At 42.9% G+C, this 17,015-nt stretch overlaps 1 protein-coding gene across 1 annotated transcript in view; it reads left to right on the top strand.

The window, feature by feature from the left end:
* The window catches only part of TBCD (tubulin folding cofactor D), a 186,685-nt gene that overhangs the window by 131,870 nt on the left and 37,800 nt on the right, over positions 1-17,015 (top strand). Inside the window, exons 24-29 of the mRNA XM_056848257.1 lie at positions 7,734-7,765; positions 9,420-9,482; positions 9,975-10,051; positions 10,563-10,644; positions 14,376-14,494; positions 16,221-16,312. Coding sequence (XP_056704235.1) covers positions 7,734-7,765; positions 9,420-9,482; positions 9,975-10,051; positions 10,563-10,644; positions 14,376-14,494; positions 16,221-16,312 — 465 coding nt within the window. The remainder of the gene's footprint in view (positions 1-7,733; positions 7,766-9,419; positions 9,483-9,974; positions 10,052-10,562; positions 10,645-14,375; positions 14,495-16,220; positions 16,313-17,015) is intronic.

Below are 17,015 nucleotides of genomic sequence, written 5' to 3'. Positions count from 1 at the left end.
ATAATTATGTTATGTTGGGCTCCACTTTGACTCAAGGGCATGAGGGAGAGAAGGGATCTATCTCTTTCACCCCACACAATGCGACCCATCAGAACTGACCTCTTCCCATGTTGTTAATGGTAGAAAATAAAAGGGAAAAAAGACATGCAAAAACAGAGTGTTTTTAGTATGAGAATTTAATTAGGCTTCATTCCTAGTAATTGTTACATCTTAAGCAGTGCTTGCAGAACAGAGTTTAAAAGCTCACATACATTCTGGAGCATATATGTCTCCTTCGACAACCTTTGTATGCAAGATCATACTGTTTTACAGATGATCCTGCCTTGGGTCCTGGGATGCCTGGGAGAAAAGGAATTATATAAATGTTATAATAAATAAAGAATAAGATTAACTAATCCAAATTAAACCGTCACTGCATCACTATGGTCATTCATGGGATGTACCCTGTATTAAATCACTATCAGCTGCCATTGTCTGGTTCTGACTTTTCCATTGCTAAAGTGGATCAGTATGCCCACTTTATCCTGAAGAAGCATGCACATGAAGATTGGGAAAAGTTCATCCTTTAAAACCTCGGAAAGACACAGCAGGGCAGCATTGGCTGTTCTCTCCCTACGTGTTCTTCTAGAATGAGTCCCCACATTACACCACAGGTAAAATACACAGCCCGCTCCTTTACATTGTGTTAACTTGCAATGGGGTGGAGTGGGGGGATGAGAAGAAAGAAATGCCTGGCAACAGCTAGCCAGTAAGCATTTTAACTTGTGTGCCCCAGGTGGTGGTTTGTTTTGCCTCTATTGTCAGGACAGTGCTGAGGTAAGATCCACGAGTACGCATGCTTTGAACCCTAGAGAGCTATTTCATAAGAAGTGTAATCACACATGTTTTTATCTTACTTTCTGTGGCCAGCCCAGCCTCTGTAATTTAGGATCCCATATACTTTTTAATTCATTGTTACTCTTTCATGATTTCAATAATGAGAAGGAAGTATGGGTGCATAAAAGCAGGTATGACATTGCTTCAGTGTTTGGACCTTTGTTGCAAAGGAATATAGATACTAGAAACCACTGATACTCCTTTAAACGTTAGTGTTTTTGCTGTTGGCGGTGATGTCTGCAGTAATAGTTTAACATCTCTGGAAACAAAGAACTGAACTGAACGTTTGAGTACAAAACAAACATTTTACATATGAACCATTCACTCAGGAGGAAAACTAGCTTCATTTGGCATATTAGCTAATGTGCCTGAGTATCTGAGCTAATGTACCTGTGTTTGTATGCTGTCAAGTCACAGCTGACTTATAGCGACCCCATAGGGTTTTCAAGGCAAGAAACAATTGCAGGTGGTTTGCCATTGCTTGCCTCCGCGTAAAACCCCTGGTGTTCCTTGGAGGTCTCCCATCTAAATTCTAACCAGAGCCGACCCTGCTTAGCTTCTGACAAGATCAGGCTAGCCTGGGGCTGTCCAAATGTACCTAATCATACTAAAATATCATGTTTATAATGCTTTACAGAGGCTGTTGTAAACGGTTTTAATGTCAAGATGGAGCATCAGTATTGGCATTTTTGTCAAAATGCATTTATGCGTGTCATAAGACGCTTAGTAAAATTTGTTTCTTATCAATAAGTTTTCAATAAGCATCATGCTTTTCCTCAAAGGACTACTTTATACAATAACAAAGGTTTTTAAAATTATATTATTGTTTCAGGGTATTAAAATGCCATTAAATGGCATATGAAATGTATGATTTGCTTTTCAGCAGGGCATCTCAAAGTAAATTACAAATATTAAAATACTAAAAATACTGATTTTAAAATAATCTGCTACAACACTCAGATTCAGCAGCAACTAGTCCCCATAGTCCAGGGAGGGCATAATAGTAAAAGCCTACTCTGTTATGGCCAACATACTAAGGTTGTGATGGAACCACTAACAAAATTTTTTTTTGTGGATCTTAGTGAGAGGGTAGGAAGAGATGGAAGAAGGCACTCTCTCAGTTATTTCCCTTTGGATCATTTTGCCCATCCACTTAGCTTTTAGTATGCAAGCACTCTGAACTAGCTCAACTGGTTTTCTGAGGAGCAGTCAATGGATAGTGCCCTGAAGGTTTCCAGTTGAGAAGTGTTTCTTGGAATTTTGAGAAAACAGCTGCAACCATTTGTCCAGGAACATTGTCAAACTAATTATAATGTTTCCATTGTTCCATTTACTAGTTTCTGACAGGAAGATTTCTAGTACAGAAATAAGAGTAGTAAGAAATATAGTCTCTGAAGACCAAGCGATTACCTGGCCCTGCCTTCTATTGTGGAAATTAAGAGTAACTCAGGCAAAAGCACTGACGTTATATCATAATGTGAAAAGTCATAGATCCTGTGTAATGAATGTTTGGTGACAGTAATAGAGATAGTTTTTCCTCTCTGATTTCAAGTTTTAGAATTCAGTCATCCAATTAAATTGATTTGCAGTACATACAAGACAAACCAAAGAGTTACTTCTTGTGATGGTTAGATAATAGATGAATTTAAAAAGTTGAGACTGATAGTCTCTAAAAGATTCACATTTTTTTAATGTATTGGGCACCACTAATGTGATTGTTTTTATGTGATAACTCCATAGGAGTCTAGTTACATTGTGCTAGGCCATTGTTTCATATAGCTTAGTATTAAAGTATCCTTTAACAGTGTGGTTGTATTCCCGAAAACAATGTGCTAAGTAATATGGTAGTGTAAGAGGTGTCAGTAACCCTGGTTGTACTGTGGATGTGTTCACAATATCTCTGTTTGTTGTTTAGACATTTCTCATTTTTGTTTATTCCTTCAACCCTTAATTAGTCCCTCTTGGCAGAGTAATTAACACAGAAAAGGTGCACAACCTGATTAAAGTGTAGATAAAACTTTATTCAGGAACTAACATACTTGATAGTGAAGAGGAGAGACCAAGATAGTACCTCAACTACATCTCTAACTGAGAGAGACTTACAATGCAATCCTAAAGAGAGTTACTCCAGTTTAAGCCCATTTGTTTCAGTAGAGTTAGACTGGGGTAACTCTGCTTAGGATTGCACAGTAGGTATGGAACTTTTGAGAAGAAACAGGAGATTGCCCTAAGTATAGCAATCTGAAGACAGACAAGGGATAACCCTTAACAGGAGAGAAGGTGCTGACCCTGCTAACCTATCTAACTGCCCTCTTGCTGCCCCCTGCAGGGTCTTCTCTTCTTCTTTGTACACCAGATATTGCCTGTGCCAACTGTCCCTGAATGCTTATGACATAGTGGTACGGTTGTAAAAACTGCATTCGTGGGGAAGCTTCCCACTAAATCTGGGCATGACTGCTGCCTGATTTGCCTTAGGAAGAACATAAAGTGGCTCTCTGCCTACACTTCCTAAAGTTTACTAATCAGGCATGCCATAACAGGTCCTTGAGGCTCAGAGCTTCTTGTGGGAAAAGGCACTGATTGCCACCTTTTGAGGCAAACCCATGGAATCCCAAACAACAGGAACTGGTTTTGGTACCTTCACTTCTGGCACCACTTACTAGGACTTCAGGGACATGGCTAAAATGTTTTCCATGCCTTCCAAAGATCGGGACAGTGAACGTTCTTTGGTTTCTAGCATGGATGATAGGCCAGAAACACCATGCTGTACCAGTAGTTTCCCCACAGTTGCTGCTCATTAATCTCCATTTCCTAATTGATGCCTGTAGCTAAAACTCAGATGCTAGTTGGTTCTTGTAGGTTATCCGGGCTGTGTGACCGTGGTCTTGGTATTTTCTTTCATGACGTTTTGCCAGCAGCTGTGGCAGGCATCTTCAGAGGAGTAACACTGAAGGACAGTGTCTCTCAGTGTCAAGTGTGTAGGAAGAGTAATATATAGTCAGAAAGGGATTGGGTTTGAGCTGAATCATTGTCCTGCAAAAAGTATCAAAGGTAATGTGCTAATCATTGTCCTGTAAGTATCAAGATAATGTGCTAATGAGGGTGTGGTATGTTAATATGGAACCATTGTATCCTGAAGTGATCTGTTAATGTGTGAAATCCAAAGCTAATCCGCATGGCTATTGTGGACTGTAGTCTTTGTTAGTCTGGAGGTTTTCAGGACAGCCCGGATAACCTACAAGAACCAATGAACTCTGACCGTGAAAGCCTTCGACAATATTCAGATGCTAGTGCCCATTCTTGCCATGTCTGTGCTTTCATCCTAATTTTTGTCGCACTCCTAACTGTTCCTACTGTGCACTAGAAAATAATGGCTTTTCTGGGCTGTAATGTTGCCTTAGTCAGATTCTCCATTTGTTTGCTAAGAGGGAAATTGTTAAAAACATAAGAAAAGCCATGCTGGATCTGACCAAGGCCCATCAAGTCCAGCAGTCTGTTCACACAGTGGCCAACCAGGTGCCTCTAGGAATCCTACAAACAAGACGACTGCAGCAGCACCTAATATATTCGGCATGCTCCTCTGATCCTGGGGAGAATAGGTATGCATCATGACTAGTATCCATTTTTACTAGTAGCCATGAATACCCCTCTCCTCCATGAACATGACCACTCCCCTCTTAAAGCCTTCCAAGTTGGCAGCCATCACCACATCCTGGGGCAGGGAGTTCCACAATTTAACTATGCGTTGTGTAAAGAAATACTTCCTTTTATCAGTTTTGAGTCTCTCACCCTCCAGCTTCAGCAGATGACCATGGGTTCTAGTATTATGAGAGAGAAAAGCTTCTCCCTGTCCACTCTCTCCTAAACCTTTTTCTGCCTTACATGTTCCTCACATCCCTGCTTGTCTAGAACCACATACTGTGTGTCACAGATGGCTCATTTCTCAGCATTTAGCCATCACTCTCTGTTCTTCGTATTTGCATAGTCAAGGATAGAGTTGGATCAGGGACTGCTGGTATGAGTGTTCCTTTTCTTTTCTCACTATTCATAAGTTTTTTTTAAATGTGTGCTTGACATAAACACAGGGAGTTCAAACCAAGCATTTAAGATTGTTTCTTTTTACACCTAATGACTAATCCAACCAGTCCCCCTCTCTGCCATGCTTGTGGGGTGCAGGAGTGATTTACAACTCAGTTAAGGGGTCAAAGGATTGGACTTCTGCTGTTACAGGTTGAATATCCCTTATCTGAAAAGCCAAAATGATCCAAAATCCAAACCTTTTTGAGCGCCGACATGACACCACCTGACCTCATGTGACAGGTCGCAGTCGAAACGCAGGCACACAACAGACACTTTATTCAGCATCCCCAAGGGAAAATTGTTTATCAGTGGCATATAAATTCAGAGTCAGGAATGATGGTGATGCCAAACAACCACAGATTATCCGTATGGGTGGTTGAGATAGTGACACCTTTGTTTTCCAATGGTTCAATGTACACCAACTTTGTTTCATGCACAGAATTATTAATGATATTGTATAAAATTACCTTCAGGCTATGTGTATAAGGTGTATATAAAACATAAATGAATTTAATGGTTAGACTTGGGTCCCATCCCCAAGGTATCTCATTATGTATATGCAAATATTCCAAAATCCAAAAAAATCTGAAATCTGAAACACTTCTGGTCCCAAGCATTTCGAATAAGAGATACTCAACCTGTGGTATGCTAATGTGCTTGCCTTGTTAATCCATTTAGGAAGAATCCTAGGCTATTGGTAATTAATATCCTGCTTCTCCAGACATACTTGGGTAACAACAAAGATTAACGTATTCCAACACGTGCTCCAAAGCTATATCTGGCTCCTGGGGCTCTGCGGTACCTAGGGACTTGTCAATTCTTCTATTAAATTGTGTAGCAGAAGAAGTTTTTCTTTTACTGAGCCTCGTAGCGTATGATACAGGGCTGAGGTAATTGCTAGGGTGATTTTATAGAGATATCCAAAATGGCTTCCAAACCCAGTGTGTAAGCTTTCTCTCCCCCTTTCACTTACTTGAGATGTACCGTATTTTTCGCTCTATAAGACGCACCTGACTATAAGACGCACCTCGTTTTTAGAGGAGGAAAAAAAGAAAACAAATATTCTGAATCAAATGGTGTACTGCCCCTGGAAACCCGGCCGGGGGGGGGGTCTTTAAACTCTGCGCTGCCATCCCAGGCAGCACAGAGCACTTTCAAGACCCCCACCCCCGCCCGGCTTCTAGGGACTCCCTGGAAGCCCGGCAGGGGGTCTTTAAACTCCTCCGCGCTGCCATCCCAGGCAGCGCAGACCACTTTCAAGACCCCCCCGCCCGGCTTCTAAGGACTCCCTGGAAGCTCAGCGGGGGGGTCTTTAAACTCCTCCGCGCTGCCATCCCAGGCAGCGCAGAGCACTTTCAAGAGCCCCCCCCCCGGCTTCTAGGGACTCCCTGGAAGCTCGGAGGGGGGGTCTTTAAACTCCTACGCGCTGCTATCCCAGGCAGCGCAGAGCACTTTCAAGACCCCCCCCCGCCCGGCTTCCAGGAAATCCCTGGAAGCTCGGCGGGGGGGGGGGGGTCTTTAAACTGCTCTGCGCTGCCTGGGATGGCAGCGTGGAGAACTTTCAAGACCCCCCCCCCCGCCCGGTTTCCAGGGACTCCCTGGAAGCCGGTTCGGGGGGGGGGTATTCAAACTGCTCTGCGCTGCCTGCCTAGGCAACACAGAGCAGTTTAACCTCCCCCCTCCCCCCGCGCTTCCTGGTCCCGAGGCTCAGCTGTTGGGCGGGGACCCGCCCAACAGCTGAGCCTCGGGACTGGGAAGCGCGGGGGGAGGTTAAACTGCTCTGCGCTGCCTGGGCAGGCAGAGCAGTTTAAAGACCCACCGCCCCCTTCCCAGGACTCTTGGGAAGTGGGGCGGTGGAGGTTTAAATTGCTCTGTGCTGCCAGGGCAGGCAGCGCAGAGCAGTTTAACCTTTACACCCCCCCGCGCTTCCCGGTCCCAAAGCTCAGCTGTTGGGCGGGTCCTCACCCAACAGCTGAGCCTCTGGACCGGGAAGCGCGGGGGGAGGTTAAACTGCTCTGTGCTGCCAGCGCAGAGCAGTTTAACCTCCCCCCACACTTCCCTGGGCAGGCTGCGCTGGGCGGCTGGGAGGGGCCTCCCACCCCCCAGCTGGCTGGTGGCGTCCCAGCCGGCTCCCGGGGCTGCCCAGCTCCGCGCCCTGCTGCCACTGCTCTGGGTGGCTGGGAGGGGCCTCCCGCCCCCCAGCTGGCTGGCAGCTTTAAAGCTGGCTCCCGGGACGTATGGGCTCCACACTGGGCTCCCGCTGCGCTGGGCGGCTGCTGGGAGGGGCCTCCCACCCCCCAGCTGGCTGGCGGCTTCCTAGCCGGCTCCCAGGGCGCGCCGGCTCTACGCTGGGCTGCTGTGGCCGGGGGTCGGCCGTGGCTCCCAGGGCCTCTGGACAGCTTTGCCCTTCTCCCCGGGGGCCGGCTTCACACACATTCTCTCCATAAGATGCACAGACATTTCCCCTCATTTTTGAGGAGGAAAAAAGTGCGTCTTATGGAGTGAAAAATACGGTAACTGTCATGTTGTGTGTTTCTTTGCCTTATAATATCACACACTGCTTTCCACAAAACAAGTAACATATTTTCTAAAGTTGCTCAGGAAAAGGCTTTATATAAAAATATAAAGTAAAATAGGGGCAAGAATTGATTCACCCGCATTTTAGGATTTTGGCAAAGCATGAGGAGTTACAGTTGTGCATTGGTTGTCCTTGAGGTTTTTTGTGTCATGAGAAACATTAGTGATTAGGTCTTCAATCAATATATTTTTCTTTCCAGGGGTTTAGGTGGAGAACTAATGAGACTTGCAGGTATGTTACATGACCCGTGTTAATTGGCCCTGGGTTTTTTTTAGTTTGTATGTTTATTATATTATTGTGCATTCTGTAGTGTTCTGTGTTTGTGTTTTTGTTCTAAAGGTTTGGTGTACTAGCTGTAAATGTACTCCGGTAATTTGAACTTAACTCTTCTCAGTGGGGTTCTGCCTTCCTCTGAACCTGTACACGTGGCACTCTTCCCCAAACCACTCGTCTTCACTCTTCATTACAAAAAAAAAAAAAAGCTCTTTACTTAACCAAATATGCTTCTCCTGATTAAATTTAAATACAAATGGGTCCCAAACTGGCTGTGCTGTTTGGCATCGTTTTGGCAACTGTCAGCAAATTACTTGTCGTCCTTAAAACTGCAACACAAAGGATGACAGCTGTGGAGTGGCTGAAGCAGAGATAAATTCTGAGCTTTGGCTCTGGAACCAAGCCTTTCGCTCCTCTTGGGCAGGCCAAAGACACTCTTGTCCATCTCTAGAACTTTAGGTTAGTGTTTTGATATACCCTGCAAACCCAGATTGCTATTCTCATAAATGGGATCTGTGTGCGTGTTGCATTCCTGAGAGGTCTCAGTGTGTCTGCCCCCATCCCCACACATTGCAACAGCTCTGTGGGGTTTGCTTTATCCTCCGGTCTCATTGGTATCAAGCTGCACAGACCCCCAGAACTGCTTTTTGGAACAGAAGCTAGTTCTGATTTAGCTCAAACATGAGGTCCAATTTGGAAAGTACTTCTGTATGATTAACAGCTCCATCACTGACTTGTTGTCAAGTAATGCTTGGTAGCATCAGTGCACTTACCTGTGGAGGCAACTTTGGCTGTATACTTCCCAGGATTCTGCAATTTATGGAATAGAAACAGGGGACCTGCAAGTACTTGCAGGCAGCATCTCACTTTATACCCCTCCACTATTTCCTTTTTTCCTTCCCTGAAAGCCCCCATAGTGATTCCTCTTTTCTTGCTCTCCTTTCTACCCACCAGACAGCCTATGTTTATCTGCCCCCCTGTTCAGCTTTCTGTCCTTCTGTCCCCCTGGCAGCCTCTACCCCAGAAAACTATGGCAAAGTTGTGCAGTACTGACCACTGGGGCAGGCCTAGCTGCATAGTGGGAAACCCGCAAAGACTTGCAGGGGGCACCTCATTTCCACTGTTTCCCCCTCCCCGTGCTATTTCCTCTTTACTTCCTCCTGGCAATCATCATATCTCGCCTTTTTCCTTCTTCCTTCTCTCCTACCCACTCACCAAATTTTTATCTGCCCCCCCCATCTTCAGCTCCACAATGGGAACCCAAAACAGTTTATGTCATTCTTCTCTCCTCCATTGTATCCTCACAACAACCTTGTGACATAGGTTAGGCTGAGAATGTGTGACTGGCCCAAAGTCACCCAGTGAGCTTCCATGGCAGGTTGGGGTTTTGAACCTGGGTCTCCCATAGCCTTGTCTGAAACGCTAACCACTATTCCACATTTGCTTTCATATGGTAGCTGCTGAACAGTAGCAAGCAGCAGGGCAAATTGTGCAGGTTGAGAGGTGACCCTGTGTATGAGTCAGGTCCCACTAAAGTCAGTGGACCATACTGATGCAGGATTTTGATTATGTATTGTTTTCCAGTGATTATATAATTTCTTTTGTTTTCCAGTCTGCACATTAATTGAAAAGTTGTCAGTTTCAAAAATGCCTTTTAGAGGAGATTCCATCATTGGTAGGTTGTGTTTTAAATATATCTCTTTTTTTTTTTGTCTGCCTGTCTTATTCAGTGCACAGCCCTGTTGTGTTCACTTTCCTGGAGCATGGCCCTTGCGTCCTTTTGCAGTTTTTCATGTTCTGATGTGCCTATAACTGACCCCTCCTGCTTGCTTCCTTCTGCTGTCATGAGCATCATGACGTTGTGACTCTCCTCACCATGTTGAATTTAATGCATATGAAATACAGAATAGTAGTAGCTGCCACGGCTATCACGTGCTGACAACAGATTAAAACGGCAAACGTAAGGGATGGTGGTGGTATCAGGAGATGTGGGGAGAAATATATTCCTAAGTATATGTGCTTACTTTAGGAGAGATCCAGACCAGTTTTTTTAAACACAATTTGGAATTGTATAATGCATTAGAAATTGTGGATTGCTAAATATAGATGACAAATGTTGAATCTTGAATAACCAGTATACTGCTAAATATGTTTTAAATCCCTCCAGATGGCTGGCAGTGGCTCATAAATGACACCTTACGAAGTCTTCAACTGGTTTCAAGCAATACAAGACAGCAAATAAAAGTATGGATATTTCATGTTCATTGCTGCTGCTTGTTTCTCTTGATAGAAAATTTCATTAATCAGAGTATTATTTAACTTGTAAACATTTATCACAAAACACAGGACATAATTTAGGCTTCTAAATTAGAACAGGTATGATGGGAAGTTGCTTTCTTTTTTATCTGTGAATTAATTTTATATTTTTAAAAAAAGGACATTTGTCCCATCTTTATGAAATCTAGTAAGAAAACTTAATACAAATTGTGCTGCCATTTGAACATTGTGGGGAACTGATGTGGCTCTTGAGAGAGACCTCACAGCAAGTTATAGGAAATGATGAAACGAAGCAGATTTTTTAGATCGAGGCAAATGGATTATCTGACCATGAACAAGGCAGATGAATATGGACCAAAAATATATTCTAGTTAGGGATTAGTTTATCCCGCGTGCTGTCCTGAAATATAACTGTTCAATATTGCTTTACCTGGAGTGTAAGGTAAGAAGATCTATGCTTACAGTGTTTTTGTTTTAGGAATCAGCTGTCTCTGCATTAGCCACCCTGTGTAATGAATATTACTGCCTGAAAGAGGGAGGAGCCCATCCAGTTCAACAAGGTAAATGATTCACAAGGTTTGTCTCTGTCTTCATTAAGGGATAACCTATCATGATTTTGTAGGCTAGAAAAATTCCAGCATAGGCAAAATTAGCCCTTAAATCAGCACCTCAGCGATTAGCAACTTCTCAGGACCCAGCCCAGTTATGTAGGCATTTAAGAGGCACTTAATTGGAAGTAACTGCACTTAATATGCATTGCTTGGCCTTTCTGTAGAAATGCCTTGGAGAAATGAAAGAATTCTGATTTGCACATGTGTGGGACAATGCTGTTTGTCCCTAGCAAATTGCCACTCCCAATAGTTGTTATAGAGATAATTACGTGGGTACCTCTGAACCAGCTCTCTTCCCTACCTTTTTAATTCTGTGCAGTGTGAAGATTAGACCTCTAAAGGCCATGCTATTTGAGACACTCTCATAAATATTTATTTGTAGGAATACAAGGTCTAGATAAGACAGAGCTTTAATAAAACAATACCCAATAAGAAGAAATAGTAAGAAAACAAAGACAGGAATGATCTTACAGCATTCACAAAAAGAGGTCCATACTGCATTTAATTCAATTATTGAACACAAATACAACTCTACAGGCTTCATGGTCAAAGCAGTGTCTTTTAACAGAAGGAATTCCTGTGGTAAAAGGAGTGTGGCAAGGATGCATTTTGGCTCCAAAACGTTTTGCACTCAATTTAAATAACCTGAGGCCTTTTTTGTCAAAAGTGAATGTAATGGTTCCATCGTTAGGTCATCCAGATGACGTCTTGCTGTTATGATTGACTAGGCCAGCGTGGTGTAGTGGTTAAGAGCAGTGGTTTGGAGTGGTGGAGTCTGATCTGGAGAACCGGGTTTGATTCCCCATTCCTCCACATGAGTGGTGGAGGCTAATCTGGTGAACTGGATTCGTTTCCCCACTCCTCCACACAAAGCAAGCTGGGTGACCTTGGGCAAGTCATGCTCTCTCAGCCTCACCTACCTCACAAGGTGTCTGATGTGGGGAGGGGAAGGGAAGGTGATTGTAAGCCGGTTTGATTCTCCCTTAAGTGGTAGAGAAAGTCGGCATATAAAAACCAACTCTCCTTCTTCTCCTCCTTCTCCTTCTCCTTCTTCTTGGCAAGGCTTAAGAAATCAAATTAAGCAATTTATCAATTACTGTGAAATTGAGTTACTTAGCACAAGTCAAAATAAATCTAAAATATTGGTGTTCGGAGATAATAGGAAGTCGGGGGATCCTTGGAGGGTGCAGGGAATGGAGTATGAGCACATCTATTCTTATAAATATCTGGGTATCCATGACATGGGAAATCCATTTAAATATATATATATTAGTTGCTTTCAGCTTCTGTCTACATCCTTGAGGAAATTTTATTTTACAAAAGGTGGGCAGTCTTTTTCAGCACTGCTCAAATTATATAACTCTAAGTTATTACCTGCAACCTTGTATGTGGCTCCTTTATGTCAGCATGTGATTGTTCAAGATCTTGAGAGATTGCAAATTGTTCAAGATCTTGAGAGATTGCAAACTGAGTTTTTTTCAGAATCATATTGGGAATTTCCAATTGTGTCTCCAATTCAGTAATTGGATTAGGAACTGGATTGTGTTCCCTACAATCAATTACATGGTTAAAAATATTATTGCTAGAACCTCCTAGTGTACGAGGCAAGACTCATTCTTATCATCTTATCATCCGGGATTTCCCTGCCAGCATGCCAGCGACGGCGACAGAGACTGGCACAGCTCCGTGGCTCCCCAGTGCCAGCGTGTTTCCCGTGCGCCGGCATCCATGCCACTTTGCGCCGTGATAAAGTAGCATAGACACCAGCGCAGGGTCACGACAGCTCCTGTGGAGGCCCCCCCCCCGCTTAGGATTGCAGCCTTAAAGCCATTCCCTGAATGGGAAGAAAGTGTGCTTCTGGAGCAATAGAAACTGTCTCACACCTGTTGTTACATTGTCCTTTGTTTGTTAAAGCCAGATGTGACATATCGGGAGCTATTGTTAATTCTGACATTCAGTGTTGTAGTAATTATATTATCTTGAAATTGTTGCTTTCTAATGATACAGACTGGTTGGAAGAATTTCTTGCACATGTTTTTAAATAGTTGTAATACTCATCGATTCACTGATCTGTTTTTCTCTCTCCCACCCCCCACACAAATCCAACCAATCTGTGGTTGAAGGGATAAGAAGCAATGAAATAAATAAATAATCACAATTAAAAGAGGTCCAAAAGCCAGCAGATGTAAGCAGCAAAATAACATCCAGGCACTGCATTCGTTCCACGTGATTTAGAGTTCTCTCTGTATGCCAGCCTTTCCCCTTTACTTTCACAATGATTCACAGGAGTTAGAGAAGGGCAAGCTTGGTTACAGTGAGCTGGGGGTGGCTGATAGCATCCCACTCCTGTTGTCTGGTTTGGGAAAAAATTACATAGTTTCCTCCCACTGTTAAAAGTCTTTAGTTTCCTAGCAAGTGGAGTGGCAGCCATTCATGACAGTTTAGCCACAGAGCTTAATGTTCTGCAATCTGGCCATATACTGAAGACCTGGTTTGCCGTTTCTTCACTAGATCAAGCTTCACAACTATTTAGAACCACCACCACCCCAAATTACCCATAATAATATTCCTATTTTATATTTAATAATCTTTCCCATAGTTTTTTATGGTTTTGTTCTCTTTGTTGCCTGCAGTTGTTAAAGCTGCTTCTTAATTTTTCCGTCGTTTTAGCATGTTTTTCCTGATCTCTTGCTCTTAGCTCGTAGCCATTCATTCTGTTAAATTAACATTGTAGACTTCATGCCTTACATGTTGTTGTTATGCTGAGATTCTCTAGAGTGCCTTCTATATTATGCTCCTCTGAGCATTGACAGGTACTTATCAAGAAATAGCCTGTGGTTGGTTTTCAAGCACTTTTTAATTTGATGCCTTGTTACTATGATCATGTCTTTGAAATTAATATCAGCCCTGGTGCAACCTCATTATTCAGGGTGTTCTCAGAAAATGTTTAGAGAAGAATAGGGTGCTTCTATGGCTTCAGGCCCCTGTGTTATATATGCCCCAGTAGTTCAGAAACTTCTAAAATACCTGTATTGGGAGTTCTCTGATGCTATCAAGCAGAATCCAAGGGTGAAAAAGCTACCAAAACCTGTCTAATCTTATCCCTGTATAGCTGATTTACAATGGCTTGTGGGAATATGGTGGCCATTTAAACTACTGCACATGTAGGCCAGTTATGTTGAGCTGATGTTACTTGCAGAGTTGCAGACCACCTGGATGTGGGGTGTGTGTGCAATAATAAACTTAACAGCCTCATTCTAAATGCGGTATGATTGTATGTGAGTTTTGGCTTCTGGTAGGGAGCTGATATGTACATAACCCTCTGGTGATCACTTGTATGTATCCAGTGATCACATCAATCTACCCTCCAGACATGTGTGCTGGTTCCACAGTGGTACCATATTTATGTCGTACTGGTACTTTAGAACACATCTTGTAATGCAGTTACCAAAGGACGCAACTTTGAAGCAAAAGAAGTGTTTGCCATCTCATTGATAACAAAAATTACCTTGTACATGTAACCAGATACAATTATTTTTACTCTGATAATACTTAGAAACTTTTAAAATGCTCTGGAGTCAGCATTTTCCCCCCTCTGAGAAGAATTTATGGATATGCAAATGGCCTCCTGTCCTCCCATAATATGTCAGTTTCTAACGATGACTATTGTGTACTTCTAGATGAGCTGGTGAAGCAATACATGTCAAATCTTCAAAGCCCTGAGGAAATGATTCGGGGTGGCTTTTCACTAGCCTTGGGTGCCCTTCCAAGGTTTCTTCTGAAAGGGAAGCTCCAGGAGGTGAGCTAGAGCTGAATTTTAGATTGGAGTTCTGCAAGTGCTTGAAGAATGTTCTGATTAAACCTGAATGCTTAAATGAACATGTGCTGTCAGGATAAAATCATTGTTGGACAATGGTGTTTTCTAACCAAAGCCCTAATAGTGACGGTGTGTTTGGTTTTCATAGACAAAGTAGCAGAGCGGATTAGCAACCTCGGAAGCATTCTTATCTCACTTTCGTAACTGGATATCTGTAGGCATGCTTACTCATCCTTGGCTCATAGGCAGACACCATGTTAATGGAGGAGTAAAGTTCACACAGGTGTTGCATACTGGAGGACCATTTCTGCTTAGTTTGGTTGGAGAGAGCAGCAGTCTTCCTTTCTTACTCTTTTTTGCCACCAAGTTGCAGTCGACTTATGGCTACCCCATAGAGTTTTCAAGGCAAGAGATGTTCAGAGGTGGTTTGCATTGCCTGCCTCTGGATAGCAGATCAGGACTTCCTTGATGGTGTTCCATCCAAGTACTAACTTGGAATGACCGTGCTTAGCTTCCAAGATTGGGCTAGCCTGGGCTATCCAGGTGAGGGCTTCTTGCATATCGCTCTCCAGAAAAAAAGGTCTGTTCCATGCTGCATCACAAGGGGAAGCTCTTCATGAATGGGCTGCACTATTTTAAAATATAGGAAGGGAAATATCTAAATGCAAGCTTGTGATCTTACAGTGCCTGTAGTCATGCCTACAGACTTCATAAATGTGCCAGAAGCAGGTACAAGAGACTAGACATGCCACATGAATTATAACTGGCCAGGAAACAAATGCGACAAATGTCATAATGTGCAGTTAGGAGCGAAAGCTATGGACTAAATGGGGAAGGGCAGATGTGCATCTTTCCTCAATGAAATGTTGGTTGTTTATGCATGGGTACTTTCACTCACATTCGCCCCGGTCTGTCTCAGTTGTTCCTTGCGGTTATGCATGTGTTTTCTGTCCATTAGAGATGACCTTGCTACCAGCCCTCACAAATCCCGGACCTTCCTGTTACTGTGTTAACCCGATTCTTCCCTCTCCCCTCAGCCCAGGTGAAATCCCCATGCATAATGCAAAGTGTGGGACACTCAAACTTGGTTTCTATCACAGAAAACATGCAACCAATTACAAAGCAGTGTGTAAAGAGTCAAGGATTCAAATGCTTCCTGGGAGCTCTTTCTAAGCATTTTTAAAAATAAGGTTTGGATTTCTCCTCCCCCCCTTTCAGATTGCTCCGTTTTTTTGTTTTTTCTTATTAAAATACTTTTTTATTTGGCAGTTGGGTTTGGGGGAGGGGTTCCTCTCACAGTAAACCCTACAAAGTAAGCCAATTACAAAGCAGCATTTTAAGGGGCAGGGATTTGATTTGAGCTTGGATACTGCTGGTGCATAAGATTCCCAACAGGAAAGTGTGGGTCCAGCGAGCAATGAACGTCAGGTAAAACTCCCATGCATAAATGAACATTATCTTTACTTGGGTGCTAAAGTATTAAATGTGGACAGTGTCAAGTAGCTTGTGTTTGATAATCTGTGTATCCTAACCTTGTCACACAGTTAAATGATAGGTTTAGGCTGGAGCCAGAGCAGGAGGAGGGTGTGGGTAGGTGCTTTATCTTTCTTACATCCACCATTCCCCCTGCCAGTCACTTGTTTGAACATAACTCGTCACAAGTGAAGTTAATCAAATACTTCTGTGCTTTTATTATACTCTGTTCTAGGTTTTAGAAGGTTTGAAGGAGGTCACTTGCATTTCCTCCAAAGATGCGAGCTTTGCTGAATCCAGAAGAGATGGCCTCAGAGCTATTGCAAAGTATGTTTGACGATTTGCTTTTCATATGGCTTTATGAAAATAAGACAGTAGCAAGCAGTAATCAAAAGAAAACGGAGATAGCTTTATTTTAAGGCTGTAGACCTCCGGGGGTGGGGGGTGGTGTTGCCCGGATAATTGGATTTGTAAGGTCATATTTTGAAGAAGGGCATGGAGTTTGAAGTGTAAATGCAGCTTTCATGTCATCTATGGACAATGAAAGGATAATTTGAATTCTTCCTGTAAGAGATGATTCATCAGGTTTATGAGGTGATAGTGTTTATATGGTTGGATATATCATATTTGAATAATGAGAATGCCTCTATCAGAAAGAGAGAATTTCAGTGGTATCTTTTGGAAAGGTAGAAACCAAAATTGGATTCCATCTTTATTAGTTGTTTAATTTGTATATCAACTATAATAAGGTACAGCTTCTTTTATAAACAGTTGAGGTTGCATGCTCACATTTCATTTCACTCTGAGTTTACTGTTCTGTTAAGGTGCCAAGGAGTCCCTTTGCATAAATTTTAGTACTTTGTCTAGTTTCCCTTACACTTTGCTTGCATAATTGTATTTTTTCATTTATACCCTGCCTTTCTCTAACTTCTACATCAATCCGGATCTCGGTGTGTTAATATTCAGAGTAATGTATGAAGACAGGAGTGCATTTTGACTACCGCCACCCTCTTGGACATTGGATTAAGAG

Source organism: Euleptes europaea, chromosome 1, assembly GCF_029931775.1.
Source record: "Euleptes europaea isolate rEulEur1 chromosome 1, rEulEur1.hap1, whole genome shotgun sequence".
Taxonomy (NCBI): Eukaryota; Metazoa; Chordata; class Lepidosauria; order Squamata; family Sphaerodactylidae; genus Euleptes; species Euleptes europaea.
This window is presented reverse-complemented; position numbering and strand designations above follow the sequence as displayed.